General features: G+C 43.3%; 1 protein-coding gene across 1 annotated transcript in view; it reads right to left on the bottom strand.

Annotated features, from left to right (window-relative positions):
• Window positions 1-2396: 2396 nt before the first annotated feature.
• The window catches only part of ANAPC4 (anaphase promoting complex subunit 4), a 45875-nt gene continuing 20901 nt past the window's right edge, over window positions 2397-27370 (bottom strand). The window contains exons 19-31 of the mRNA XM_087875544.1: window positions 25473-25519; window positions 21650-21706; window positions 19664-19720; window positions 17501-17594; window positions 13438-13535; window positions 12076-12137; window positions 11333-11371; window positions 10236-10337; window positions 10040-10117; window positions 8725-8895; window positions 6124-6247; window positions 3354-3527; window positions 2397-2536 (exon numbers count right to left, since the gene is read on the bottom strand). Of these exons, the coding sequence (XP_087731670.1) occupies window positions 3378-3527; window positions 6124-6247; window positions 8725-8895; window positions 10040-10117; window positions 10236-10337; window positions 11333-11371; window positions 12076-12137; window positions 13438-13535; window positions 17501-17594; window positions 19664-19720; window positions 21650-21706; window positions 25473-25519 (1079 nt within the window). The 3' untranslated portion in view covers window positions 2397-2536; window positions 3354-3377. The remainder of the gene's footprint in view (window positions 2537-3353; window positions 3528-6123; window positions 6248-8724; window positions 8896-10039; window positions 10118-10235; window positions 10338-11332; window positions 11372-12075; window positions 12138-13437; window positions 13536-17500; window positions 17595-19663; window positions 19721-21649; window positions 21707-25472; window positions 25520-27370) is intronic.

The raw sequence follows: 27370 nt of genomic DNA on the forward strand, positions 1-27370 counted from the left end.
GGGAGGGAAAAAAACGCCCCCACCCCCACGCCGTGGTGCAGGAGGCCGACTAGGCCACGCCCACCATGGCCACGCCCACCCAGCAACCAGGCAGAGAACCCATTGTTAACATTTTTGAAGCCCACCTCTGGTTACATACACTAGTGGCCAAAATTGTGGAAACCTTTTGGGAAAAGTGTATTTTTGAGGTTTGATGGCTAATAACACCACTTTTTTGGGGGGAGTTTCGAGAGAATCCTATTCCACTCCTGGAATGGCCTGAGAAGAGCCCAGACCTTCTTAACCCAATTGAAAATCTATGGAGCCGATTAAAAAAACTGGTTAGTCAGAACTTGCAACCCAGCAATAAAACCCAGTTAATAGAAGCCATCATTCCGTCTTGGTTTCACATGATAACAGCTGCAGAACTCAAAGGCTTGGTTCCCTTCACGGGAAGACGTTGTAAGTTCGTCATTCATGATGAAGGTTACCCAACGAAGTATTAAATGACATGGTGATCATTTTTGTATATCTCGTTTTTTCTACGTGTTTCACTTTACTTCTTTACACTGTAACTGCTATTTTAACAGCAAATCCTTCATTAAAGTTATTGCATGACATTCTTGATTAGATTATCTTTCCCCTGATGTATAATTTTATGGCACTACTCCCCCCCCCAAAAAAGGGTTATTAGCTAGTTTTAGAAAATACACTTTTCCCCCAAAAGATTTACACAATTTTGGCCACTACTGTACATAACCTTGTGCCATGACATGTAAGGAAAAGAAAAGAAGTCAATCTTATCTTTACGAAAGCAATACAATTTTACTACTCTTACGTTCGTGGAAATTCTGGGTCAATCTGACACTTTAGTCTGGAACAAACAAGTCACTCTCTTTGAAGTGTGCCGTCACCTTTGCCCTTGATGCTTATCTCTAGGAATTATTCTGCAAGATAATGTAAAAATCGAAGTGCATTCAAGGCCGCTCGCATTGCTGGACAGAGAACGGAAAAGAATTTCTGCCGATCCAGAGATATTCCGCAGAGCCCGTCATTTGAAACGACGCCCTTATGGATTTTAGGCAAAACCAAAGTCGTCATTAGACCTTCTTGGCTTCTTGGTCAAGGAATACCTTCCTTTTATTCATAAGGGGGATTGCGATTTCTCATTCTTCTTCTAAGTTGAGTTGTAGACTCGCAAGATGGCCTTGCAAACGAGGAAACGTTTTTTTAAACACATGGCATAATATTTGTCTTGATCTGCTTTCCGGAGCTCATGTAGCAAGATGGTGGACCAGGTTGAACCATGATCAGATAAAGGTTCCCATTGCACATACGTGCTAATCGTTCCTGACTCAAGAATTCTACACAACGGGATAGGAATTCACGTTTCAGTATTACCATCTTTACGAGAGCGGAGTCTTTCCATAGATGAGATTCTTATGAAATTTCCCCACCCTCCCTCCCAACTCTGCGGACGCTATAAAATACTGAGCTGCGGTAATTTGGCAGCTTGCTGAAATGTATCGTCTTTGATCAGAGGTGGGTTTCACGTTTTGTTACCACCCGTTCGCCGCACCCCTGCATGCCCGCTCACTTCGCGCGCCTTCCGCGCCTGCACCCAGCCTTCCGCGCATGTTCTTTGCTCCTTCCACGCGTGCGCCCGGCCTCAAATAAATAGGGTTTATTTCTGCTACCGCTTCGCTCGAACCGGTCTGAACCGGCTGAATACCACCTCCGGTCTTGATAATGATGATGTTAAGTACAAAGCTATTTCAATTTTGATGTTGTTATGGCCCAATTATACTTTTTAACGTGGGAATTTATGATATTCTGATTGTAATTCTGTATCGAGAACCCTTGGACATTAATTAATCTTGCCCTAAGGGCAAGAGAGTGCCTTTAAAAACCCAGTTCATATATTATTATTATTATTATTATTATTATTATTATTATTATTATTATTATTATTATTATTATTGCTTGTTTGCAGTTTCCAGGAGGAATTGTATTGATTTGAGTGATATTAGTTGTGTTCTTGAGGTTAGAAATCAAGCATTCATCATTATTCAACACACACTTGAAATAGCTTTCCAACCTAAATTTGACTCACTGGATTTTTATAGCTGAATGGCACCTTATGCTTCCATGCCTTAATTGGAAATATATATATATATAAACCCTCTCTCTTTCATAATCCTTGACACAATGCTGGAAATTACCAGAAACTGAATGATGAAGCTTCTCCGAAGTTATCTAAAACGACATTCTTTGAGATTACTTGATTTAGCAGCAGGCAAACACTAAAGTTGTAAAAGAACATTTGTTTTGGATTAAAGCACCCGAGAAATTATTCGACGATGGAAGCGTCGGTGAGACAGGGGTGGTGAAACGAAAAGCGCAACTGAAAAGCACAATTTACAAAATTAAAACTTCCTTTTTATTTTCCTTTACACTGCGTTTTGAAGACGATGGTGGCCACGGTTAGGAGGTTACTTCCCCGGCCGTCCTCCCGTGTGACGCCGGCAAAACTTGCAAAACGACACATCAATGCGTCCTGTAATGACAAAAGGGTGAGATCTAAAGGAGGTTAACTTCTTTAGAAAAACAAGAGGGACAATGGAGTTTAGAAAACCGCGGGAATATCAAAAGCAGAACCATGTTGGCAGGAGTATCTGAAGTAGCGGAATGGACTAAATGACCTATAATAGTGTTGGTGAACCTTTTTGGCACCAAGCGCCGAAACGGGAGAGCGCATGCACGCATATGCCAAAAATCAGAAAAGCAGCTATCCGCTGCACATGTACGTACCGGGAAGATGATATTCTGGTTTCTGGCACACGCATGTGCACCGGCTACCTGGTCTTCCAGTTTTCGGCGTGCACGTGTGCGTGAAGACCAGCTGGCCGGTGCACATGCTGGAAATTGGAAGATTCTCTTCCCGGCGTGCGCATGTGCTCCGGGCAACTATTCTTCCAGTTTCCAATGCTCCCGTGCATGTGAAGACCAGCTGGCTGGCGTGCTGAAACTCGGAAGAGCAACGGGTGATGGCTCACGTGCCTGGAGAGATGGCTCTGTGTGCCACTTCCACCACATGTGTCATAGGTTCACCATCACAGACCTATAAAGTTCCTTCCAACTCTGTTATTCTGTCTGTCTGAAGACTCGTTTGTTTCCATTTGTATTATTCAGACAACGGAGCCATAACCCAAGGAACAGAGGTTGGTAGAATGTGAATTTGAAAAACCATACAGTTTTTCCCGTATCTTCCATCTTCCAACAGCAGGACCACATTCCCCAGTTCTTGGCTCTAATGTCTAAAACCTTGAAATGAACATTTCTTTCCATCTTAGAAGTTCTTGGCGGCACCTCACCTCCCAGCTCAGCTGAGCCAAGGCCTATTCTCCTTCAGCCGTGTTTGTTGACTGGTTGAGTTCTTCTTGGGATAGGCCGAGAGCCTGAGGGGCTTCCTCCTCTTCCTCTTCCTCAGCTTCTCCGTCGTCTTCATCCATTTCAAACACGCGGATGTGCCGTAGGTTCGAACTTAGCTAGGAAGACATGAAGGACGGTTGAATTTCAAAGCCAACTACCTCAGAACTGAACTTTCAGTATTTAGGACAGAGATATTTCGTCACCAGCTTGGGTGCCGTCACCCTAAAACTAAAAGCAATTTTGGGTTTTTTTTCTCCCCCAAGGAAGATAACAAGATAAACTGAGGTGAATGAGAGATGGCGTTACAAGAATTTGTCCACTGGATTATTCTATCATTCAAAACCAGTCAAGGTTCTTTTTTATTCTCTTTTTTAAAACTCCTTTCTGGGAACAGGCTAATTCCGAGTCTCTTCGTGGATAACGGAAAAGCTTAAAGAGTGGTTATTTAGAAACCAGTCTCCTGAATTGTTATCGGTCTAAAAGCTCATGACTTACTGGTGTCTCCCCAAATAACTTTTTCAACCTCTGTTGTTGTTCAGAAACCTTCCAATTTTTACGATGGTTTTTATTTCTGGCGTAGGCGTAGAAATAGAAACCAGCATGAAACAAACAAAAACGAGTAAGCATCCCAAAACCAGAAGCAGAGAAAAGGAGTGAAATATCATATAAAATAAATAAGATAAACAAATTGGTGGTGGCATAAAAATAAGATGGACATACCAATGGTGAAATCTGAACCGGTTTACGAGCGAATAGGTTGTAAACAAAAAATGCTTTTACAAGGTTAAAAAAAAGGCTCTGACGATTGCACAGCTCAGCTGTGATCGTCAAGAGCCTTTTTTTTTTACTTTTAAAAGCAAAAAAGCAAAATCTTCTGCACATGTGCAGAGAGTACAAAACACATTACTTCCTGGTTAAAATCAGGAAGTAATGACAATCGGGAGGGTGGGCGGAGCCTCGTGCCACGATCGCTACCGGTTCTCTGAACCACCCGCCACGATCGCTACCGGATCGGGCGATCCGGTCTGAACCGGAAGCATTTCACCCCTGGGACATAGCCTTCCTCCATGGAATACAGACAGTTCTCGAGTTAGAACCTTTCGTTGAATGACTGTTTGAAGTTACAACGGCACTGAAAAAAGTGACTTACGGACGTTTTTCACACTTGTGACTGTTGCAGCATCCCCCGTGATCACGTGATCAAAATTGAAAAGCTTTGCAACTGGCATGTACTCGTGACAGTTGCAGTATCCCGGGGTCCCCTTTGGCGACCTCGTGACAAGCAAAGTCGATGGGGAAGATAGATTCACTTAACAACTGGGTTGCTAACTTACTAACCACAGCGATTCCCTTAACAATTGTGCCGAGAAAGGTTGTAAAATGGGGCAAAACTCACTTAACAACCGTCTCGGTTAGCAATGGAAATTTTGAGTTCAACCGCAGTCATTAATAGTCATGGATTCTTCTTCCGCGGCGACCCCTAAAAATGTTAATTCTTCTGAGGTTGATGGAGAAAAATTTAACCTCTTCCTGATGAGTCTAAGACAGTGATGGCTAACCTTTTTGCCATCGCATGCCAGGAAGGGAAGGGGCAGGGGGGTCACGTATGTGCGTGGCCACACCCATAATTCTATGGTCCCCGCCTGCGCGCATGTGCACGCCAACCCCCCCCCCGCTCACCCCACTCCTGGCACGCAATGGCCTGGTAGGCCCGTTTTTCTTTCTCACCTGGCTCCAGGATCTCTCTAGGAGTCTGGGAGGGCGAAAACAGCCTTCCCCACCCCCGGAGGTCCTCCAGAGGCTGAAAACAGCCCATTTGACAACTTCCAGTCCTACCGGAAGCTGAGCTCACATGCCCACTGATATGGTGGCACGTGTGCCATAGGTTCGTCATCACGGATCTAGGATAACTCGGTGTGGCCAACTCTCTGCGGGACAAGGGTTAGATTAATATTGAAGAAACAATGGAATAGAATCATTAAAGAAAGGATGCCGAAAGGAAGGACGAAATGAAATGTGAATGACAAAATAAAATAAAATAAATAAAATAATCAGATAAAATAATATAAAATATAAAATAAAAATAAATAAAATAAAAATAAACAAATAATAAATAAATAAATAAATAAATAAATAAATAAATAAATAAATAAAATAATTTTATTTCTATACCGCCCTTCTCCCGAAGGACTCAGGACGGTGTACAGCCTATTAAAAACACAAAGACAAACACCAGTTAAAAATAATTAAAATTATTACATAATTTCGGCTCAGATTTAAAACCCCCAAAATTTAAAACACCCAATTTAAAAATCATTACATTGATAGCCTGGCTTGGCGGAACAGCAGGGTCTTGAGGGCACAGCGAAATACACGGAGGTCGGAGATCTTATGCATTTCCGGGGGCAGTTCATTCCACAGGGCAGGGGCTCCCACAGAGAAGGCCCTCCCCCTGGGTGTCGCCAGCCGAAATAAAATAAAATAAAAAATAAAATAAAATAAAATAAAATAAAATAAAATATTGTCTTAATTACTTTAAATATGTAAATTGAATTGTTGAATTGGCCCGCAGCGAGTTGATCACGGAGGGTTGTCCCACCGCGAATTGGCCGTGACGAGTTGGCCCCACTGAGTTATCCCATTCTGCTCCCTGACAGCCCAACCGTCAAGGAGACAACCCATTTGTATCCTTGAAGAAACGACGACACTCACAACGCAAGACACTTTCCGGATTCCGTTCACTGTGACGTAGTTAGCCTTCATATTCTCCAGCACCCTCCACTGAGTCTCTGGGGTGACGGTACAGGTAGGAATGCTTTCCCGCTGCATGTCTAACCTAACAGCCAGGAGAAAACCAAGTTAGAGGAACGCCTGCAGTTCACCCCTAGTAGCCCTCGACTTGCAACGGTTCGTTTACTGACCGTTCAAAGTTATGTCGCTGAAAAAAGTGACTTATGACCGTTTTTCACACTTAAAACCATTGCAGCCTCCCGGTGATCACGTGATCAAAATTTTAGAAGCATGGCAACTGGCATGTACTTATGCCAGTTGCAGCGTCCCGGTGTCACATGATCCCGTTTTGTGACCTTCTGACACTCCAAGTCAACAGGGAAGCCAGATTTACTTAACACAACGGGTGACTCAATGTCTGTGGAGATTCTCAGTCATCCAAGTCAGGGTTGTTTTTTTCGGGAGGCAACTGGAGTTTCTTGTTTTTCTTTTGAAGACGTTTCGCTTCTCATTCCAAGAAGCTTCTTCAGCTCTGACCGGATGGTGGGGAAGGGAAGGATTGATACTCCTTGCAGACAGCTGGTCATTTGCGTCCTTTTAGAGAGCCATTGAGGCCACTCGGAAGTTTATAAAAGATTGAAGGAATATACCGTATTTTTCGGAGTATAAGACGCACCGGAGTATAAGATGCAGTTTAATTTTTTGGGAGGAAAATGGGGGGGGGGGGGAGTCTGCCTACCAGGTATATTCACCTGGCTAGCGTCCTTAGTCTGGTCAGCTTCAGCACATTAGTTTGCTCGTTATTTATCCCCTGCTTGGGGATAAAAAACAGCTTCTAAAGCACAACGGATCTTTGGAGAGAGAAGCAATGAGAAAAGCAGGCAAATCACGGAAATCGCTTCACTTGCTAGCGCCTCCTTAGGGCTGAAAAAAAGCTTCACAGCTGAGAGTCGGAGGGAGCAGGCAAAGCACAGAAGATCGCTTCACTGAAAAAAAGCTTCTAAAGCACAGCTGAGAGTTGGAGGGAGCAGGCAAAGCAGGAGATAGCGACTCGTTAGGGCTGAAAAAAAGCTTCACAGCTGAGAGTCGGAGGGAGCAGGCAAAGCACGGAAGATCGCTTCACTGAAAAAAAGCTTCTAAAGCACAGCTGAGAGTCGGAGGGAGCAGGCAAAGCAGGAGATAGCGACTCATTAGGGCTGAAAAAAAGTTTCGAAAAAGCTACATTTGGAGTATAAGACGCACTCAAATTTTCAGCCTCTTTTAGGAGAGGAAAAAGTATGCCTTATACTCCGAAAAATACGGTAAATCCTTCCGTTCCCCACCATCCAGTCAGAGCAGAAGAAGCTTCTCGGATGAGAAGCGAAACGTCTTCAAAGAAAAACCGAGGAAGTCTAGTTGCCTCTTGATTTGGGGAAAGTGGCAGATTGTTCCACAGGAGAGAATAAGAAGATTGGAGTCAGAAGACTGCCTGAGAATATCTCCTGTTTCTCTGCACCTCACATTAAGGGGAGGTTTTCAGGAGATGTTCTCTATTTATTTTATTGGAGATTATTTTATTCATCCTGCAGTGAATTCTATTTCGCTCCTGTGAAGAACCTGACTCTTGGAGGAGAGAGTTCCTGTTCTGGATAACCTTCCAGATCCCGGTTAAGATGTAGATTTTTTCCAAAAAGGCTCCGAAGCAGTGTTCCTCCATCTTGGCAGCTTGAAGATGGGTGGACTTCAACTCCCAGAATTCCCCAGCTGGGGAATTCTGGGAGTTGAAGTCCACCCATCTTCAAGCTGCCAACGTTGAGAAACAGAGGCCTAGAGACTTATTTTGGTCAGACACTGCTAAGCATTTTATCCCCAATCCTGATTCTTTGTTTTCGTTGTGGATTCTTGCTTTCATTACCTCACTCACATTATACCGTGTTTCCCCAAAAATAAGACCTGGTCTTATTTTCTTTTGGGCTTCAAAATAAGCACCAGGTCTTATTTTTGGGGGGATGTCTTATCCGCTTACTTTAGGACCACCGAAGTCACACCTCCCATGCCCCGACACCTGTTGAGCTGCTGGATGACTTCCGTGGCCACTCGCGCCAGACGCTGCATGGCTCATCCATGCGGGTGCTGCCGCTTGCAGCAGGCTGCGTGGTGCGTTGTGCCATTGCGTGTGAGTTGTGGCACTGACGGTGTCCTGCCACGAGCAGCCGCAGAAGAAGTCAAGTAGATGTGCGAAAGGTGTCGGAGTGTGGGAACCCAGTTGTGACAGTCCTAAAGTAAATGGGTGCGGGGTGAATGGGACAGCTCCCCCCCCACCCTAACTTGATTTTTACGCATGTGCCTCACCCCAGCTCGTACAACCAGACAGTGGGCAGGACTTAACTAACGCTTATTTTTGGGGTAGGGTTTATATTAGGTGTAGGCATGAAAATCGAGCTAGGGCTTGTTTTTGGGGTAGGTCGTATTTTTGGAGAAACACGGTACTTAAATGTATTTTTTTAATCCCTTGCAGGTAGAAGAGGGTTAGAGACCCTTCAAATAAATAAACGGACGGTTCAATCTGAAAAGATGAAATTGCCTCAACGTTTGGGCTCTCACCTTTGACCAGAATTCCAGTTAAACCCCGTGTCCTGGTTCCCCTCCGTACAGATGGATGACAAAGGTAACTGAGCCAAAATCCGTTCCTTCCCCTCTTGTTCTGAATTTTCCACCAGGATGACCGTTATCGTTTCGTCGTCGTAAAAATGAGCATCCAGACAGCTGTAGGAGCTGGAGACCAAGAAATAAAATCAAGTTTCACCCACAGAAATACAGATGGGGGGATTATCGCAAGGTTTCATAGTAAAGGCTAGTGATGGGATTCAGCTGGTTCGGGCCGATTTGGCTGAATCGGTAGTTAAATTGCTTTTTTAAAAAAATCTTTTTGCCAGATTTTTAAGTTCTTCCATGTCATCTGCACCTTTATTATAATTGTCTGGTTTGGCTCTGCAACCCAACAAGACGGACAGAGACTTCGGAGGATAATTAGAACTGCAGAAAAAACAATGGCTACCAACCTGCCTTCCATGGAGGACCTGTACACTGCACGAGTCAAAAAGAGGGCTGTGAAAATATCTACAGACCCCTCGCATCCTGGACATAAATGTTTCAACTCCTACCCTCAAATGACGCTATAGAGCACTGCACACCAGAACAACTAGACACAAGGACAGTTTTATTCCCGAACACCATCACTCTGCTTAACAACTAATTCCCTCAACACTGTCAAACTATTCACTAAGTCTGCATTACTATTAATCTTCTCATCGTTCCCACTTCCCATCTCCTTCCACTTATGACTGTAACTTTGTTGCTTGGATCCTTATGATTTATATTTATATTGTTTCCTGATTGCTTATTTGTACCCTATGACAATAATTAAGTGTTGTACCTTATGATTCTTGACGAGTGTATTTTTTCTTTTATGCACCCTGAGAGCCTATGCACCAAAGACAAATTCCTTGTGTGTCCAATCACACTTGGCCAATAAAGAATTCTCTTCTTCTCTTCTCTTCTCTTCTCTTCTCTTCTCTTCTCTTCTCTTCTCTTCTCTTCTCTTCTCTCTCCTCTCCTCTATTGCATTCTATTTCATTCCATTCCACTGTATTCTATTCATTACATTCTGTATTCTATTCTCTATTCTGATTTCTATTCTATTCTATATTTTGATTTCTATGCTATGCTATGCTATGCTATGCTATGCTATGCTATGCTATGCTATGCTATGCTATTCTATGCTATGCTATTCTTAGAGCTGTGTTAGCCCTTTTTTGAACTGCTGTAACTTAACCAACACACCACAATTGAACATTTTTATAATTCTACGAATCATCGCATTCCTTCATCGAGTTGTGGAAGGTTTTCATAGACTAACCTTGTTTCATTACTTTCGTTAAGGCTTCTGTTCAGAAAATTTCCAAACTCCACAGCGAGCAGTCCGTTATTCGTGGACCTACAAATATCAGAAAAACATAAAACGGTTTATTAGGAGGTGTCTAAAGATGTTTTTTTGGGAGAATTGTGTTGGGGAAAAAAAAAGAGAACGAGACACGCTCAGTTTGCTACGCTACCTTGAAATGTCCGTATGCCTCCGCAGAATGTAGAGTTTGGACACCGAGTTCTCTAACATCGTGAATAGAACATAATGCAAATTGTACGATTTGTCGTGCCACCTGCAAAAGCAATTTTGATCCTTTGTTAGCAACTAAGCATCTGTTCTGACCCAGCTCCCTAAACACGACAAACCCTCTGAAGTGAACTCAAAGATTCCCTTATTAGGAGTGCCGGCAGCCCAGGAAAAAAGTTTCTCTCTCATTGTAGGCTAATAAGTCCATCCAGCTGGGAGATGAATAGTTGCCTGCCATATCTATTCATCTCTGCCCCCTGCCTTTTATCCCCAGAGGTAGGGTGGGGCTTCGCTAGCAGTGGTGGCTCTTCCGTCCGAAGGACCGGCCCATAGATTTCCACTGCTCTCCTCTCCTCTGCCTTCTGTAAATCCATATGTCAGGCACTGGACCCAGCTGTTCCTCCTCTTCCTCATCAGCCACCTCCAGACCTGGGGGCTGTTGACTCTCCATCTGAGGGCTGACGGACGGCCCAGACTCCTCCTCTGTCTCTGTCTCTTTCTCTTCTGCCAGCTCCATTCCCTCCTCCCCCTCGGAGCTCTCAGGTTGCCTTGATGCTGACCTTGACTCCCACACCTCCTCCTCCTCCTCCTCCTCTGATTCGGCTGCTGGAAGAGCCGGCTGCCAACAAGCCACAACAGCATCATTGATTTAGACTTAGAACTTAGACTCAGAATAACTTTGTTTTCACTTTTAATGTACACTAATCGTCCATAAATTAAAATGAAATTTGTGTACAGCTTTCAAAGGGTCTCCACTTTCAATATACACTACGTAAACATGACAAAATAATAAATAGATAAATACTTATTTCCCATGGGCGAATAGGCGGCAATATAAATCAAATAAATCAAATAAATAAATGAATAAATGCATACATACATACATACATACATATATACATACATACATACATACATACATACATACATAAATACATAAAGAATTATGGATATACCCACATGTATTATGAGACACAGAGAAACAACACAATCTAGTATGCGATATATGAACAGACCGTAATAAAGCAAGCATATACTTACAAAAAGGGCAATTTAAGCAGCTGAGACGTCGAATCCTCACTAAGATAGGAAACAAAGAAATTAGAAGAGAATCTGGGAGTTTGAATAGGCATACGGTATGTACTAAAGTAAAGTAAAAGGGACGCGGTGGCTCAGTGGCTAAGGCGCTGAGCTTGTCGATCGAAAGGTGGGCAGTTCAGCGGTTCGAATCCCGAGTGCCGCGTAACGGGGTGAGCTCCCGTGACTTGTCCCTGCTTCTGCCAACCTAGCAGTTCGAAAGCAGGTAAAAAATGCAAGTAGAAAAATAGGGGCCACCTTTGGTGGGAAGGGAACAGCGTTCCGTGCGCCTTTGGCGTTGAGTCATGCCGGCCACATGACCACGGAGACATCTTCGGACAGCGCTGGCTCTTCAGCTTTGAAACTGAGATGAGCACTGCCCCCTAGAGTCGGGAACGACTAGCACGTATGTGCAAGGGGAACCTTTACTTTTATGTACTAAAGTAAATATTGTATGGGTTTTTATATAGTCAGAACAAAACAAGGAATTCTGGGAGTTGAAGTCCAGAAGTCATCAAAGGGCCACCCTTGTTGGCTTAGGAATTGGCTCAGTGTGAAACTTGGTCATAAGTGACTTTTTTCCATGCTGTTGCAACTTCCAACAGTCACTAAACAAATGGTTAGTGGTTAATGGTTGGAAGTCAAGAACTATCTGTAAACTGCAGTTAAGAGAATTAAACAATATAAAATAAAATAAAATCCCCTACCTTTTGGAAGCCCTATATAAAGGCATACAAAACGCCTGGTGGACAGTTTTCCCAATCACATCCTAGAGAAGAGAACAATTTTTTTAAAAAAATCTACAAGTATGTAATACAAAGAATTATCTGCAGCAGCACCAACAGTAACTCTGGCACCGCAATAGGAATATGAGCTCTCTTTGGGGATAAATGATCCAAATCAGGATATTTCTTAGAGATATATGTCTAGGCCTGTGCTTAAAAGTAACCCAATAGATTGCAGGTGACCCACAGTTTTAAGCCCAATTCTGCTGCTCTTTAGTGTATGGCATCTACGGAGGTCAGGCAAACACTGATATTCAACACTAATAAAAACCATGAGTTTAAGTAAAGCATCCAGATAGATGGTAGGTAGGTAGGTAAGTAGGTAGGTGGTAGATGATAGATAGATGGATGGATGGACAGACAGAAAAATAGGATAATAGATGGACGGACAGACAGGATAATAGGGTAATAAGATGATAGATAGATAGATAGATAGATAGATAGATAGATAGATAGATAGATAGATAGATAGATAAGGTTAGGTTAGGTTAGGTTAGGTTAGGTTAGGTTAGGTTAGGTTAGGTTAGGTTAGGATAGATAGATAGATAGATAGATAGATAGATAGATAGATAGATAAATAGATAGATAGATAGATAAGGTTAGGTTAGGTTAGGTTAGGTTAGGTTAGGTTAGGATAGGATAGATAGATAGATAGATAGATAGATAGATAGATAGATAGATAGATAGATAGGCAGACAGGCAGGCAGGCAGGCAGGCAGGCAGACGGATGATAGAGAGATGATAGATAGATAAATAGAGGCAGACAGGCAGACAGACCCAGAGAAGTAGATAGACAGAGATGAGAGAGATGGATAGATAGATAAACAGACAGACAGATGGATGGATGATAGAGAGATGATAAATAGAGACAGGCAGAAGGCAGACAGACACAGAGAAGTAGATAAATAAGACAGAGATGAGAGAGAGGTAGATAGGAGATAGATAGATAGATAGATAGATAGATAGATAGATAGATAGATAGATAGATAGATAGATAGATATGGATGGATGGACAGATAGACAGATACAGATAGATAATAGAGAGAGAGAGACAGAGACAGAGAGACAGATAGATAGATAAACAGACAGATGGACAGACAGATGATAGATTAGAGAGAGAGACAGACAGACAGACAGATACAGAGAGGGAGATAGATAAATAGACAGAGATGAGAGATGAGAAAGAGAGAGAGAGACCATAATAAAATGATCTATATTTAAACACAGCCGAGATCCATGCGATGGCTTGCCATACCCAAATCTGATGTACTTCTGGATACTCACAGCTGGTTTTTGGAGACACTGATCAATGATCCTTTCCATTCTCCTCTTTACAAAATGCAGTGATTTTTGAGGGTAGTATGGAAACAGCAACGGGCTTTCTAAGCGACATTAAAAAAAAAAAAGTCAAATTAACAAGACCGGCAAGAAAAGGCTGCATTTTTAATAAAACACGTTTTCTATTACTGGACACTTTATGGAAGACGACTGATGTGTCAACATAAGCAAAAATCAGCTTTGTAACAATGCTGATGGTCCTTGACTTATGACCCTAGTGGACGGTACTTAAGTCTCGACAGTCATAAAACGACCTGATCTGTTTCGACTACCTTTCTGCGGTGGTCACAAAGCGAATACCACAGTCGTTAAGCAAAACCATTGTTTGCTATGGGCCAGTTCTTCTGAAAAACCTTAAAAGGCACTTCTTAAGCACGCTAGACAAACTCTCTCCTTTCCCTCTCCCTGTCTCCGTGGCTCTCTTTCTCCCTCTTTCTCTCTCTGTCTCTCCCTTTCCCTCCTCTCTCCCTGGCTCTCTCTCTCTCTCCCTCCATCTCCCTCTCTCCCCTTCTCCCTCTTTCTCTATGTGTCTCTGTCTCTCCTCTCTCTCTCTCTATGGCTCTCTCTCCCCCTCTTTCTCTCTCTGTCTCTCCTCTCTCCCTGGCTCTCTCTCTCTCCCTCCATCTCCCTCTCTCCCCTTCTCTTTCTTTCTCTCACTATGTGTCTCTGTCTCTCCTCTCTCTCTCCCCCCCCCTTTCTCTCTCTCTCTCTCTCTCTCTGGCTCTCTCTCCCCCTCTTTCTCTCTCTCTCTCCCTTTCTCTTCTCTCTCCCTGGCTCTCTCTTTCTCCCTCTCTCCCCTTCTCCCTCTTTCTCTCACTATGTGTCTCTGTCTCTCCTCTCTCTGTGTCTCTCTCTCCCCCTCTTTCTCTCCTCTCTCTCTCTGGCTCTCTTTCCCCCTCTTTCTCTCCTCTCTCTCTCCTCTCTCTCTCTCTCTCTCTCTGGCTCTCTCTCCCCCTCTTTCTCTCCTCTCTCTCTGGCTCTCTTTCCCCCTCTTTCTCTCCTCTCTCTCTGGCTCTCTTTCTCTCCCCTTCTCCCTCTTAACAGTTCCACTCATATCTTAGCCTAATGGTTGAGATTCTAGAAAGAGCGCAGAGAAGAGCAACGAAGAGCATTAGGGGATTGGAGGCCAAAACATAGGAGGAACGGTTGCTGGAACTGGGTATGTCTAGTTCATGGATCGGCAACCTTAAACACTCAAAGAGCCACAAAGGTCCTAACTGAAAGCCCCCGTTTCAATTCTGGAGCCGACCGGAAGTCCGGTTCCCCCATCATAGTCTCCTCCTAGCGTGGTGTCCTTTTTCCTCTGATGACCGGAAGTCCTATTCCCCCCCCCAACCCTAACCCTAACCCCCACCACCATAGAGTCTCCTCCTAGCGCAGTGTCCAATTTTTATTTTTTTTTTACTTGTCGTAACCGAAAGCTTTATCAATTGTGGAGCTGATCGACGACAGGGAGCCGCAACAGAGGGATGAAAGAGCCACATGTGGCTCCAGAGTTGCCGACTCCTCGTCTAGTTTAATGGAAAGAAGGACAAGGGGGGAACCTGATAGCAGTCTTCCAATATCTAAGGAGCTTTCGCAGAAAAAGGGAGGTCAACTTGTTCTCCAAAGCATCCGAGGGCAAAACAAGAAGCCACGAGTGGAAGCTAATCAAGGAGAGATCCAACTTTGAGCTAAGGAGTAATTTCCTGACAGATAGAACAACTAATCAGTGGAAGGACTTGCCTTCAGAAGCTGTGGGTGCTCCATCACTGGAGGATTTCAAAAAGAGATTGGACACTCATTTGTCCAGAATGGTATAGGGTCTCTAACTTGAGAAGCAGGTTGGACTACAAGACCTCCAAGGTGCCTTCCAACTCGTTATTCTGTATTCAATTCCTCCGTCCAATAATTAGCCATATTTAGTTCTATCTCTACGCAGGATCATCCTCTTTTAACGACCGCATAATCCCTTGCGGGGGGTGGAGTCTGGGCAACTGAATGGAGCTAGCAGAGTGTTTTAATGGCCAGATGCCTTTCCTGTCGCCAATGCGGAGTTTTGTTCTATCTCTATGTAGTATGTCCGTTATTTACTAGATTGCATTTGTATGTCTGGTAAATACTAGATTGTATTTACTAGTTATGCAACTGAATTTCATTTTAACGTATGCCGATTAGCGTACATTCAAAGTGACAATAAAGTCATTATTCTATTCTATTCCATTATTTTTCCTACTCTGGAACTCTGAACTTTCTTCAGGTCTCACTGTACAGCGAGAGAGCGATTTCACTTTCAGAATTAATCTCAGTTGCATAATGAGGTCAATTACCAAAATGTACAGTAACTCAGATGTACTTCTGGAATTTAATCTATTTATTAAAATAGATTAAAATAGATTAAAATAGATTAAAAGTGCGTCTAACAAGCTGGGGTTTTGCTGATGAAAAGGTGGAATTGCTCCATTCCTCCAATGAACAGAAGTAACTTTTCTCATACCAGGGATTGAATGTTAATTTTTATTTACTTGTTGTAAAGGCATTTCAGAAGAAAACGGTAATTTTTTTTATTTATTTTTTTGCTTTCCAAATAAATCACAACCACCGATAACCAAACTCACTGCTGTTTTGAGCACTGAGCATCCGTTGCTCGGTAAACCTATCGAAGGATTCACAGAATTCATTTCTGGTTGAAACTCTGGAATGTCTTATATATAAAGCCCGAGTAAAGCCACACCTAGAATATTTCATCCAGTTTTGGGTCACCACGCTATGAAAAAGATGTTGAGACTCTAGAACCGTGATGGTGAACCTATGGCACCATATCTGTGGGCACATGAGCGATGGCCTAGCTCAGCTCCAACGCGCATGTGCGTGCCGGCCAGCTGGTTTTCGGGCTTTCCCAGGCCCACTGGAAGTCGGGAAACGGGCCATTTCCGGCCTCCGGAGGACCTGCAGAGTGTGTGTGGGGAAGGCAGTTTTCGTCCTCCCCAAGCTCCTAGAAAGCCTCTGGAGCCTAGGGAGGGCAAAAAACGGGCCTACCAAGCCCATTGTGCCATAATGTGCCAAAAGCGGGGAGAGCGCGGGGGGGGGGGCGCGTGCATACGCAGGGGGCAGGGCGCATTGAATTATGGGTGTGGGCACTCGCGTGTGACACCCCCCCCGCGCGCGACCCCCACTTTTGGCAATCGATGGCAAAAAAATTTAGCCATCACTGCTCTAGGAAGAGTGCAGAGAAGAGCAACCAGGATGATGAGGGGACTGGAGGCTAAAACCTACGAAGAACGGTTGCAGGAACTGGGCATGGCTGGTCTAGTGAAGAGAAGGACCAGGGGAGACACGAGAGCATCTTCCAATATTTGAGGGGCTGCCACAGAGAGGAAGGGGTCAAGCTATTTTCCAAAGCACCTGAAGGCCAGACAAGGAATAATGGACGGAAACTGATCAAGGAGAGATTCGACCTGGAAATAAGGAGAAATTTTCTGACAGTGGGAACAATCAACCCGTGGAACAGAAGTTGCCTTCAGAAGTTGTGGGAGCTTCATCCCTGGAGGCTTTCAAGAAGAGACTGGACAGCCATTTGTCAGAAATGGTGCAGGGTCTCCTGCTTGGGTGGTGGGGGGTCGGACTAGATGACCTCCAAGGTCCCTTCAAACTCTTTTCATCCGTTAAGTATAGTATCTGATATTATAAGACATTCCAGGAATGAATTCTATGAATCCTACGATCGGTTTAATCATGAACACCGGATGGATGGCAGCGGTGAGTTTTAGAAGACATTCAGAAAGCAGCAGGAAATGAAACTTTTGGAAGAGTAAATGCAAAAAATTGCAAAACGCTGACCTTGGGGAGGCTGCGGAGGAGCACGATAGCGCTTGAAAAGTGTGGGTGTGTGTTTCGGATGGGGGGAATGTGAGAGAGACTATCCGGATCTATTTACCCTCCTTCCAAAACGCAAGGCGGTGAATTAATAGTTTACGAAGGCCCAAGTTTTACTCCCTTCGATTATCTCCAAATGAAAACCGTACCGTACCTTTAAGACCGTTACTATTTTGAAGGAAATTAAACCACTGGTTTCCATGTGTGTTAGGCGGAGAGACAAGATCGTCGTCTTCGTCTTTTAAATACTGAAAAAAAGAAAATGGTTTTAATAAGTATCGCGGGGGGGAGGGGAGAAATGCCTGGACTTGTAAGTTTTTCTCTCGATTTGCAAAAATAATAAAATATCAGGTCTGATTTTTTTTTCCCTCCCTCTCGTCTTTTCAACTGGGAAACAGAAAAACCTTTCAAGAGGTCCAGTCGTTTTTTTTTTGCTGTAAAAGCCTTTGCAAAAAGTAGTTTATGGCTCAGTCTTCAATCTGTTTATCGCAGCTTTCCTCCAACCGGTCTGTTATCTTTGCAGAGTGGGACAATTTATCAGAAACGGCTGTAAACCTTTGCTCCGTGAAACTCGCTCGCAGCTACGATTGTGCCTTGTGACTGAAGAGTTGTTCATTAAGGGACACATTTTATGCCCCGAAATGTGCATGCCCTGGTCCCTTCGGCCTTGCCGCGGGAGAAAGCCACTACGAGCGGCGGTGTCGTGTTCACAAAACTCCGTTTCCCTCCTGGACGCATCCATTTAAATCTACTCCGCGTAGACCTCGACGTACGAGCGCCATTCATCGTCCTCTTTTAGTGACCCCATAATCCCTTGCGGGGAGTGGGGATGGAGTCTGAGCAACTGAACGGAGCTGAATGTTTACTGGCCGGATGCCCTTCCTGTCACCAATGCGGAGTTTTGTTCAGCAGATATATTCTCATTGTGCCCATCGTGCTTCTACCTAGGATCGAGCTCACAGCCTCCTGATTGTGAGGCGAGAGCGCCACCTCTAGGCCACCTCACCACTCGACGTACGACCACCGTCGAGCCTAAAAAATTTCTGTTTCGTTCAGCGAGACATTTGTTCAGGGAGGTTTGCCCGCATTGTATGATGCTTCTTGCCGCCGTCATTAATCATGGCCGCGCTTAAGTGAGAAACCTTAAGGTGTTTAAGGGAATCTGGTTTCCCCCTGGACTTTGCTGATCGGAAGGTCGCAAAACGGATCACGTGATCCCAGGATACTGCGACTGTCGTAACTACAAGTCAGTTTCCGAGCCTCTGAATTTTGATCACGTGACCGTAGGGAGGCGGCGAACTTTCCTCACGTTTAGAAAATATATAGCTGGTCCTCGAGTTACGACCACAATGGAGCTCCAATTTTACGTTGCTGAGCGAGACGTTTGTTAAGCGAGCTTTGCCCCATTTTATGACCTTGCTTGCCACAGTTGTTAAGTAAATCACTGCAGTTGCTAAGTTAGTGACACGGTGGTTTAGCAAATCCACTGCCCTCTCTTGTTGGGTCGCAAAAGAGGATCATGTGACACCCCCTACACATACTGGACATTGCAACCGTCATAAATGTGAGTCCGTTGCTGAGCGTCTGAATTTTGATCACATGACCATGGGGATACTCAGCCGTAAGTGTGAAAAACGATGGTTGTAAGCGTGAAAAGCGTCCGTAAGTGTGAAAAACGGTCCTAAGCCATTTTTTTACCCCAGAGCGGTGGCAACTTTGCCCGATCACTAAGTGAACTGTCGTAAGTGGAGGACTACCTGTATCTCAAATCTCCAGACTGTTCTACCTCGTGAGATTTGAGGCTATCACCCTACATCTTGCAAGAAGAGATCATCATCCTGTTTTATTCATAGATATGGCAGGGATCCATTGTGCAAATCAGAGGTGTTATTCAGCCGGTTCAGACCGGTTCGGGGGAACCGGTAATAGTGACCTGTGGGTGCCCGCCTGGGCGCAATCCCGTTGTATATCGCTGTGGTTTTGATGCAACACACGTGTGGATGGCACGCACGAGCTAATTCCTGTGTTGTTTGATGTCGCACGCATTGGCGGATGGTGTGCGCTCACATCCGTGGTGCTGGGCGAACCGGTAGTGGCAGAATTTGAAGCCCACCTCTGGTGCAAATCCCACGCAAACCCCCCCGTGCCCAAGGGTTTTTCTCTACATGGGGAAAAAGTGTGCGTAACATGACTCCAAAATTGTAGATCGCTTCATGGACTGCAGACTTCCTTGTGGAAAGTCAAAGCTGGCCAACTCTTCCTTTCTCAAGAACTCCGGGACTCAAGCCGTCACTCAATACAATGACTGACACCTTACCTGCCCAACTCTCTCCACGTTGAAGTATTTCCCTTTTCGATTGTAGAGTTCAGGTGCCTAGAAAGGAAAGAGTGAAGAGGGCAGGAGAACGGGGAAGAAATTGTTTTAAGTCCTGAGAATTCTCTATCAGTAGTAAACCCTTGGCCGGGAATTCGGATTAGTCCCCAACGTTCGTTTAATCAATCAACGATGATATTTTCATTTTTTTTTCATTTTATTTAATTTGTATACCGCCCTACTCCCGAAGGACTCAGGGCGGTGAACAGGCACAGAATAAAACACGTAAAATACAAAAATTAAGAACAGAAGTAAAATCGAATTAAATCAATTTAGCCCAAGATATCAGGATATCAGGATATTATGCCATTGTATTAGGTTTTAATAATCCTATGCACCCCCTGTCTTGGAAACGTTGTAGATGTGTGGACTTCGACTCCCAGAATTCCCTAGCCAGCCATGTTGCCTGAGGAATTGTGGGAGTTTTAAGTCCATACGTCTTGAAATTTGCTAAGGGTTTTAGGGCACTCTGCGGTACAGTATAATCGGGGTGGGGGGGTGGGGGGGAATAGCTTTAAGGGAAGTGGCATAAATAAATGTTAAGCTACGTCGAGATGACCTGAATGTGCTCTTTTGAAAGGGATAAAAAAACCTTCCATGCCATGAAAATACCTGCAAAAAAATAAAATAAAACAAATAAATAAAATAGCTTGCCTTCAGAAATTGTGGGCGCTCCATCACTGAAGATTTTTAAGAAGAGACTAAACAGCCACTTGTCTGAAATGGTATAGGGCTGCGATGGTGAACCTATGGCACGCGTGCCACCTGTGGCACGCGGAGCCATATCTGTGGGCATGCGAATGTTGCCCTAGCTCAGCTCCAGTGCACATGCGTGCGCTGGCCAGGTGATTTCCGGGCCTTCCGGTCCCACCAGAAGTCGGGAAACGGGCTGTTTCCGGCCTCCGGAAGGCCTCCAGAGGCGTGGGGAAGGCTGTTTTCGCCCTCCCCAGGCTCCAAGAAAGCCTCTGGAGCCTGGGGAGGATGAAAAACAGGCCTACCTGGCCCACCGTGTGCCAAAAGCGTGGGGAGCGTGGAGGGAGGGTCATATGCGCATGCGCAGGGAGGCGGTACGCACTGAATTATGGGTGTGGGCACGCACATGTATGACGCCCCCATGCTCCCCCCGCTTTTGGCACACGACGGCAAAAAGGTTAGCCATCACTGGTATAGGGTCTCCTGTTTGAGCAGGGGGTTGGACTAGAAGACCTCCAAGGTCCTATCCAGCTCTATTCTATTCTGTTGTGTTCTGCATTCTATTCTATATTCTATATCAGTGATGGCTAACCTTTTTGCCATTGCGTGCCAGGAAGGGGTGGGCGGGGGAGGTTTGCATACGCGGGTGCCCACACCAATAATTCTATGCGCCCCACCCCCGCGCATGTGCGCCCGACCCACCTCTTTCCCCCCCCCCCCGCTCCTGGCACGCAATGGCCCGGTAGGCCCGTTTTTCTTTCTCACCTGGCTCCAGATCCTCTCTATGCATCTGGGGTGGGTGAAAACAGCCTTCCCCACCCCCTCGGAGGCCCTCCGGAGGCCCGAAATGGCCTGTTTCCCAACTTCCGGTTGTACAGGAAGTGACGTTTTTTGCTTTCCCCAGCCTCCAGAGACTCCTAAGAGAGGGCTTCCGAGGGGATGGGGAAGGCTGTTTTCGCTCTCCCCAGATGCATAGAGAGGATCTGGAGCCAGGTGAGAGAAAAACGGGCCTGCAGGAAACGGCCTGTTTCCCTACTTCTGGTGGTCCCAGAAGGCCCGAAAATCAGCTGGTCGGCGCCGGAGCTGAGCTGGCATGCCAGGCGACATGGCTCTGTGTGCCGCCTAAGGCGTACTATAGGTTCGCCATCAGGGTTCTATATTCTATATTCTAATTCTTTTCTAAAATAAAGCAAATATAAAATATAAAATAAAATAGAAATAAAATAGAAAACTTACTTCATTGAAGTGCTCCGTGAGAAAATCAGCCACAAAAGTAATGTCCTTCTGAGTCATCTTTGAGGAAAAAAGAACACAACAAATCACTACCACCATAAATCTACACTTCACGCATCTACACCAAACGCAGCACAGCTGAAACCAACAGCCGTCACAATTCTGCAAACCAACAAACGGCCAGAATGATGTTTTCAAACAACTTGGACAGAAAAACAAAACCAAACAAAACCCCAGAGCGGTAATGCAATAATATTTTGAAAAGGAAACGTAAGAAATGTTAGGATATGGTGTAAGTCTAACAAGTCGTCCAGGCAATATATGTGTGCTATAACTTTAAATGTAATGCTGAGTAATTGTACTGTTGAGTCATTGCACTGCTGACTTCACTTATCTTAAGTGGATAATTACTAGTGTAAACTGTATATAAGGAGGAAGCCGAACTATAGTCATTGTTGGACCTGCTCTCATCATTGCTTGACTTGCTGCTTGACTGGAACTGTTGATTGAAACTGTTACTGTCGTGTGAAGAAGTGGATAGATATTCTACCATCGTGATTTGTTACCAGCGTTGAATTGCTGTTTGTCTGGTAAGAAGAGATCTGTAACTTCAGACTGACTTGAATGGCTAAAGACTTGGATCGACTAAAAGACTATGCAATTGTTTTTCACTACAAAGTAAAAGCTTTGTTAAACCAGTTTGTATGTATTGTATTCATTGCTCTCAGTACCGTTTCTCTGTGCACTTAACTCTGCTGGTTGGTAACACAACAATATCCTTAACAAGAAAAAAACATAATTAAGCTAATCCTAAAATCCTTTCGGCTGCTTTTATATTGAACAAAAGTCGGCTTTTAAGAGGACCAAAATGAATCATTTTCTAAGAATAGTTTGCCTGGCAGTTTAAAAGAATATTTTAATGTTTCGTTTATGAAGGAACTGTTTGCAGCTTGGAAAAAATAGAATTTAACACCCGTGTGAGAAAAGCAACTGTCAGGAACTGAATTTGAGTTGTTGCACTGGAGAGATACTCTAAAAAAAGCTGTAACTTTCAAATTAACTACTAATGTCCAGTCATTATAACTTGGGGCAAAGAAGGCTGCCCAACATGTTGATATCTAAAGTTGGAATGTCCAATACAAAATTGCAAAGTTTCTTTTTTGCAAATTGAATAGTGGGCTAAATATTGTCCTAGATTTGGAAGTCTGCCTTTCAGTATTCAGCTTCTTGGCAACAAATCCAAATTATTATTTATTTATCAAATTTCTACACCGCCCAGCTTATCTATATGACTCCGGGTGCTTGACACAATGGTTCAGATATGAGAGATTTCATTCTATACCCTATAATGGACATCTCTGCATTTGCGGAATGGCTGTTGTGGCCCGTACGCGGCCTGTGCAGCTAGTAGCTGATTCTGACAGCGAGGAGGCTGGTGTGGTGCTGCGCCAGCAGCCTATGCAGCTGGCACTCGAGTCAGACAGTGAGGAGGCTGGAGAAGATGTGGTGCCAGAGGCAGGGATTCAGCCAGAGCCTTCAGAACCTCCAGAAGCTCCCATAAGTGAAGAGGAGGAAGAGGAGGAGCCTCTTCTCGATGCACGGGCGCGCAGAGCTGCGAAAAGGCAGGAGTGGCTTCTCAGGAGGAGGTCTCCTCGAGAGTAAGGCTTGGGGCTAATTGGCCACTCCCTTAGCCTATTTAAGGAAGGACGACGACTGAGGAAATTTGCAGGGAACAACTTCGTTCACTCTCCTTCGCATCCTGATCTTAGTTCTCTTATCAGTTTCCTGCGAATTGCTTCTGGGCTTTCTGCCAACCATAGTAAGATTACGATTATTTATTCTTTGGATTCTTGTAGGCTGTTAAGAAAGTTAATTAACAGCCTTTATTTGAAAAAGACTGATTTAATTTAGTAAACTAAGGTTTGTACAGACTTTGTGTGTGCTGCATTCTTTGGGGTCCGTAGCTGGGGCAGAACAATGGCAGAGATAAAGGATCTGGCTCACATCCTATTTGATTGTTGCTTATATAAGGGGGTGAGACACAGGTACTTCAGTCTATATATTAAACGAGTGATCCATTGGGATCCCCATAGCAAAACAACTTACCTTAAGAGCATCCAGAATTTGAAAACAACATTTAATACAGCACAGTACTTGTGCAAAATCGTTCGGTTGAGATCGGCATAGGTGGGAGTGATTGGGGTAGATTGTAGGCAGAGGTTGGTTTCAGAGGTTCTGACCAGTTCTGGAGAACCAGTAGTGGAAATTTTGAATAGTACGGAGAACCGATAGTAAAAATTCTGACTGGCCCCGCCCCCATCTCTTCTCTGCCTCCCGAGTCCCAGCTGATCGGGAGGAAATGGGGATTTTACGGTATCCTTCCTCTGCCACACCCACCATGCCACGCCCACCAAGCCACACCCACAGAACCGGTAGTAAAAAATTTTGAAACCCACCACTGATTATAGGGGTGACACCGAAATATAATTTTATTTATCCCTATATTAAATTATTGTATTTTATTCCAATTTCATTTTAAATTCCGATTTTGTTTTAAATTGTGCTTTATTCCAATTTCGTTTTAAACTGTGTTTTATTCCAATTTGTTTTAAATTGTGCTTTATTCCAATTTTGTTTTAAACTTTGTTTTATTCCAATTTCATTTTAAATTGTGCTTTATTCCAATTTTGTTTTAAACTTTGTTTTATTCCAATTTCGTTTTAAATTGTGCTTTACTCCGATTTTGTTTTAAATTGTGTTTTACTCCGATTTTGTTTCAAACTTTGTTTTATTCCAATTTCGTTTCAAATTGTGCTTTATTCCAATTTCGTTTTCAACTGTGTTTTATTCTAATTTCGTTTTAAATTGTTTTCTTTATCGGATTTTAGTCATAATTTGTGTTTGGAACTCTGCACTTTGAACTGGCCCATGGGCTAATCAATAAACTAAACTGAAACGAAAACGATATGACTCCGGGTGAATTACAAATAACGACGTGACTAAAAGAACGTTAAGGAAGCCTCTCAAGTGTCAAAACGATGTGCTGCCCATCCACCGGGAACGATAATTTCTCAATGACTTGCTTGATTCTGATTTCGAGGACTCAAAAAAATAAGAAGTCTAATAGATACACCTTATTAGGTTTGGAGAGTCGTGTGGATAGCTGGCCTGGGGGATATTTAGAAAAGTCAGAAGAACTCAGAGCTGTAAAAGACTTCTGCACCACATTAAAATGAGTAGCATTTCATTCACTCCTACGGTCTTTCAGCACTCTGGTCCAGAAATAAAAGCTCTCAAAACCATCCCCGTCAGAATAGAATAGAATATTAGAGTTGGAAGGGACCTTGGAGGTCTTCTAGTCCAACCCCCTCCTTAAGCAGGAAACCCTACGCCACTTCAGACAAATGGTTTTCCAACATCTTCTTAAAAACTTGCAGTGTTTACAATTTCTGGTGGCAAGTTGTTCCACTGGTTAATTGTTCTCACTGTCAGGAAATTTCTCCTTAGTTCTAAGTTGCTTCTCTCCTTGATGAGTTTCCACCCATTGCTTCTTGTCCTGCCCTGACTTGGGTTTCCTGCCTGAACAGGGGGTTGGACTAGAAGACCTCCAGGGTCCCTTCGAACTCTGTGATTCTGTAGTTCTGCCCATCACTTAGGGAAGGAATGTTACCAGACGCATTAAATGGGTAGGAATTCTGCGGGCCCGCGTTAAATGCTCCACGAGAAAACATTGCAACGGCACAAATGCTTTGTGACTCACAAATAATAAGATCGAAGGACAAGAAATGTTAGAAGCCTCTCATGTGTGCGCGTAAACGATGGTTACCTTGTTCAATTCGGGAGGAACAGGGTCTTCGGACATTCGAAGCATGGCTGGAAAAAATAAAAATAAAAACAAAGCAGAAAACAGGGAATTTTCGATCTACGGCCACAACCGACCCCCAAATTTCTGTTGTTCAGCGAGACATTTTGTGAAGGGAGTTTTGCCCCTTTTCGACGACTTTTATTGCCGCTGTTGTTAAACGAATCATGGCAGCGAATCTGGCTCCCTCCTTTGATTTTGCAACTTTCATAAACACAGCCTGATTGACAGGTGCCCGAATTTTGATCGCATGACTGTGCAGATGATAGAATGGGCATAAGTGTGAAAAACAGGGATACGTCATTTTTTCCAGTGCCATTTGTAACTTTCAACAGCCCTAAAAGAATAGTTCTAAATTGAGAATTATCTGCGTATCAATGTTAGAGAATAGCAACTTGGGAATTGTATTATGTTATATGAATCTAAATGTAAAGGTATTGGAGTAAGACTGATACTTAATTGATTTTATTGAATATGCTCAATTGTTGAAATGTATTATTTGGAATAGTTGATAAAAGAATTATTGGAGATTGGAATAAGGGAATTTAAGGTAATAACTGGGGATTGTATTATGTTACGTGAGTCTCCGAGAAGTAAAATATCTTCAAAAGAAAAGAATAAGAAAGTCCAGTTGCCTTTTGGAAAAAAAAGCACCTTTGGGACAACGTGGATGACAGAGGATCCCCATAGATGTTGGATAACAATATGTCTGCGAAGATGCAACCCAGATCAGAGAGCATCAAAAGAGTTCACAAATAACATTGCTTTTCCATTACACAGAGGAACCTCAGTCATTAGTCTGCACTACTATTAATCTTCTCATCGTTCCTATCACCCATCTCCTCCCACTTATGACTGCATGACTGTAACCTTGTTGCTGGTATCCTTACGATTTATATTGACTATTTCCTAATATGATTTGATTGCTTATTTGTTCCCTATGACTATCATTACCTTATGATTCTTGATGAACATATCTTTTCTTTTATGTACACTGAGAGCCTATGCACCAAAGACAAATTCCTTGTGTGTCCAATCACACTTGGCCAATAAAAAAATTCTATTCTATTCTATTCTATTCTATTTATTCTATTCTACTCTATCTTCTTCTTCTTCTTCTATTCTATTCCTCCTTCTCCTCCTTTTTATTCTATTCTATTCTATTCCTTCTTCTTTTCTTTTCTATTCTATTCTACTACTTCTTCTTTTCTTTTCTATTTTATTCTATTCTATTCCATTTCTTCTTCCTCTTCTTCTTTTATTCTACTACTTCTTCATTCTATTCTATTCCTCCTCCTCCTATTCTATTCTATTTTATTCTACTCTATCTTCTTCTTCTTCTATTCTATTCTATTCCTCCTTCTTCTCCTTCTCCTTCTCCTTCTTATTCTATTCTATTCTATTCTATTCTATTCTATTCTATTCTATTCTATTCTATTCTATTCTATTCTATTCTATTCTATTCTATTCTATTCTATTCTATTCTATTCTATTCTATTCTATTCTATTCTTTCTTCTTTTCTTTTCTATTCTATTCTACTACTTCTTCTTTTCTTTTCTATTTTATTCTATTCTATTCCTTTTCTTCTTCCTCTTCTTTTATTCTACTTCTTCATTCTATTCTATTCCTCCTCCTCCTATTCTATTCTATTCTATTCTATTCTATTCTATTCTATTCTATTCTATTCTATTCTATTCTACTCTACTCTACTCTACTCTACTCTACTCTATTCTATTCTATTCTATTCTATTCTATTCTATTCTATTCCTCCTCCTCCTTCTTCTATTCCATCCCATCCCATCCCATTCTATATTCTATTATAATTGGTAACTGAACTAAAGGGGTAGAAGCTATAAAGGCC

The sequence above is a fragment of the Pantherophis guttatus genome, chromosome 8 (assembly GCF_059756535.1).
Source record: "Pantherophis guttatus breed Tessera chromosome 8, ASM5975653v1, whole genome shotgun sequence".
In the NCBI taxonomy this organism is placed as follows: domain Eukaryota; kingdom Metazoa; phylum Chordata; class Lepidosauria; order Squamata; family Colubridae; genus Pantherophis; species Pantherophis guttatus.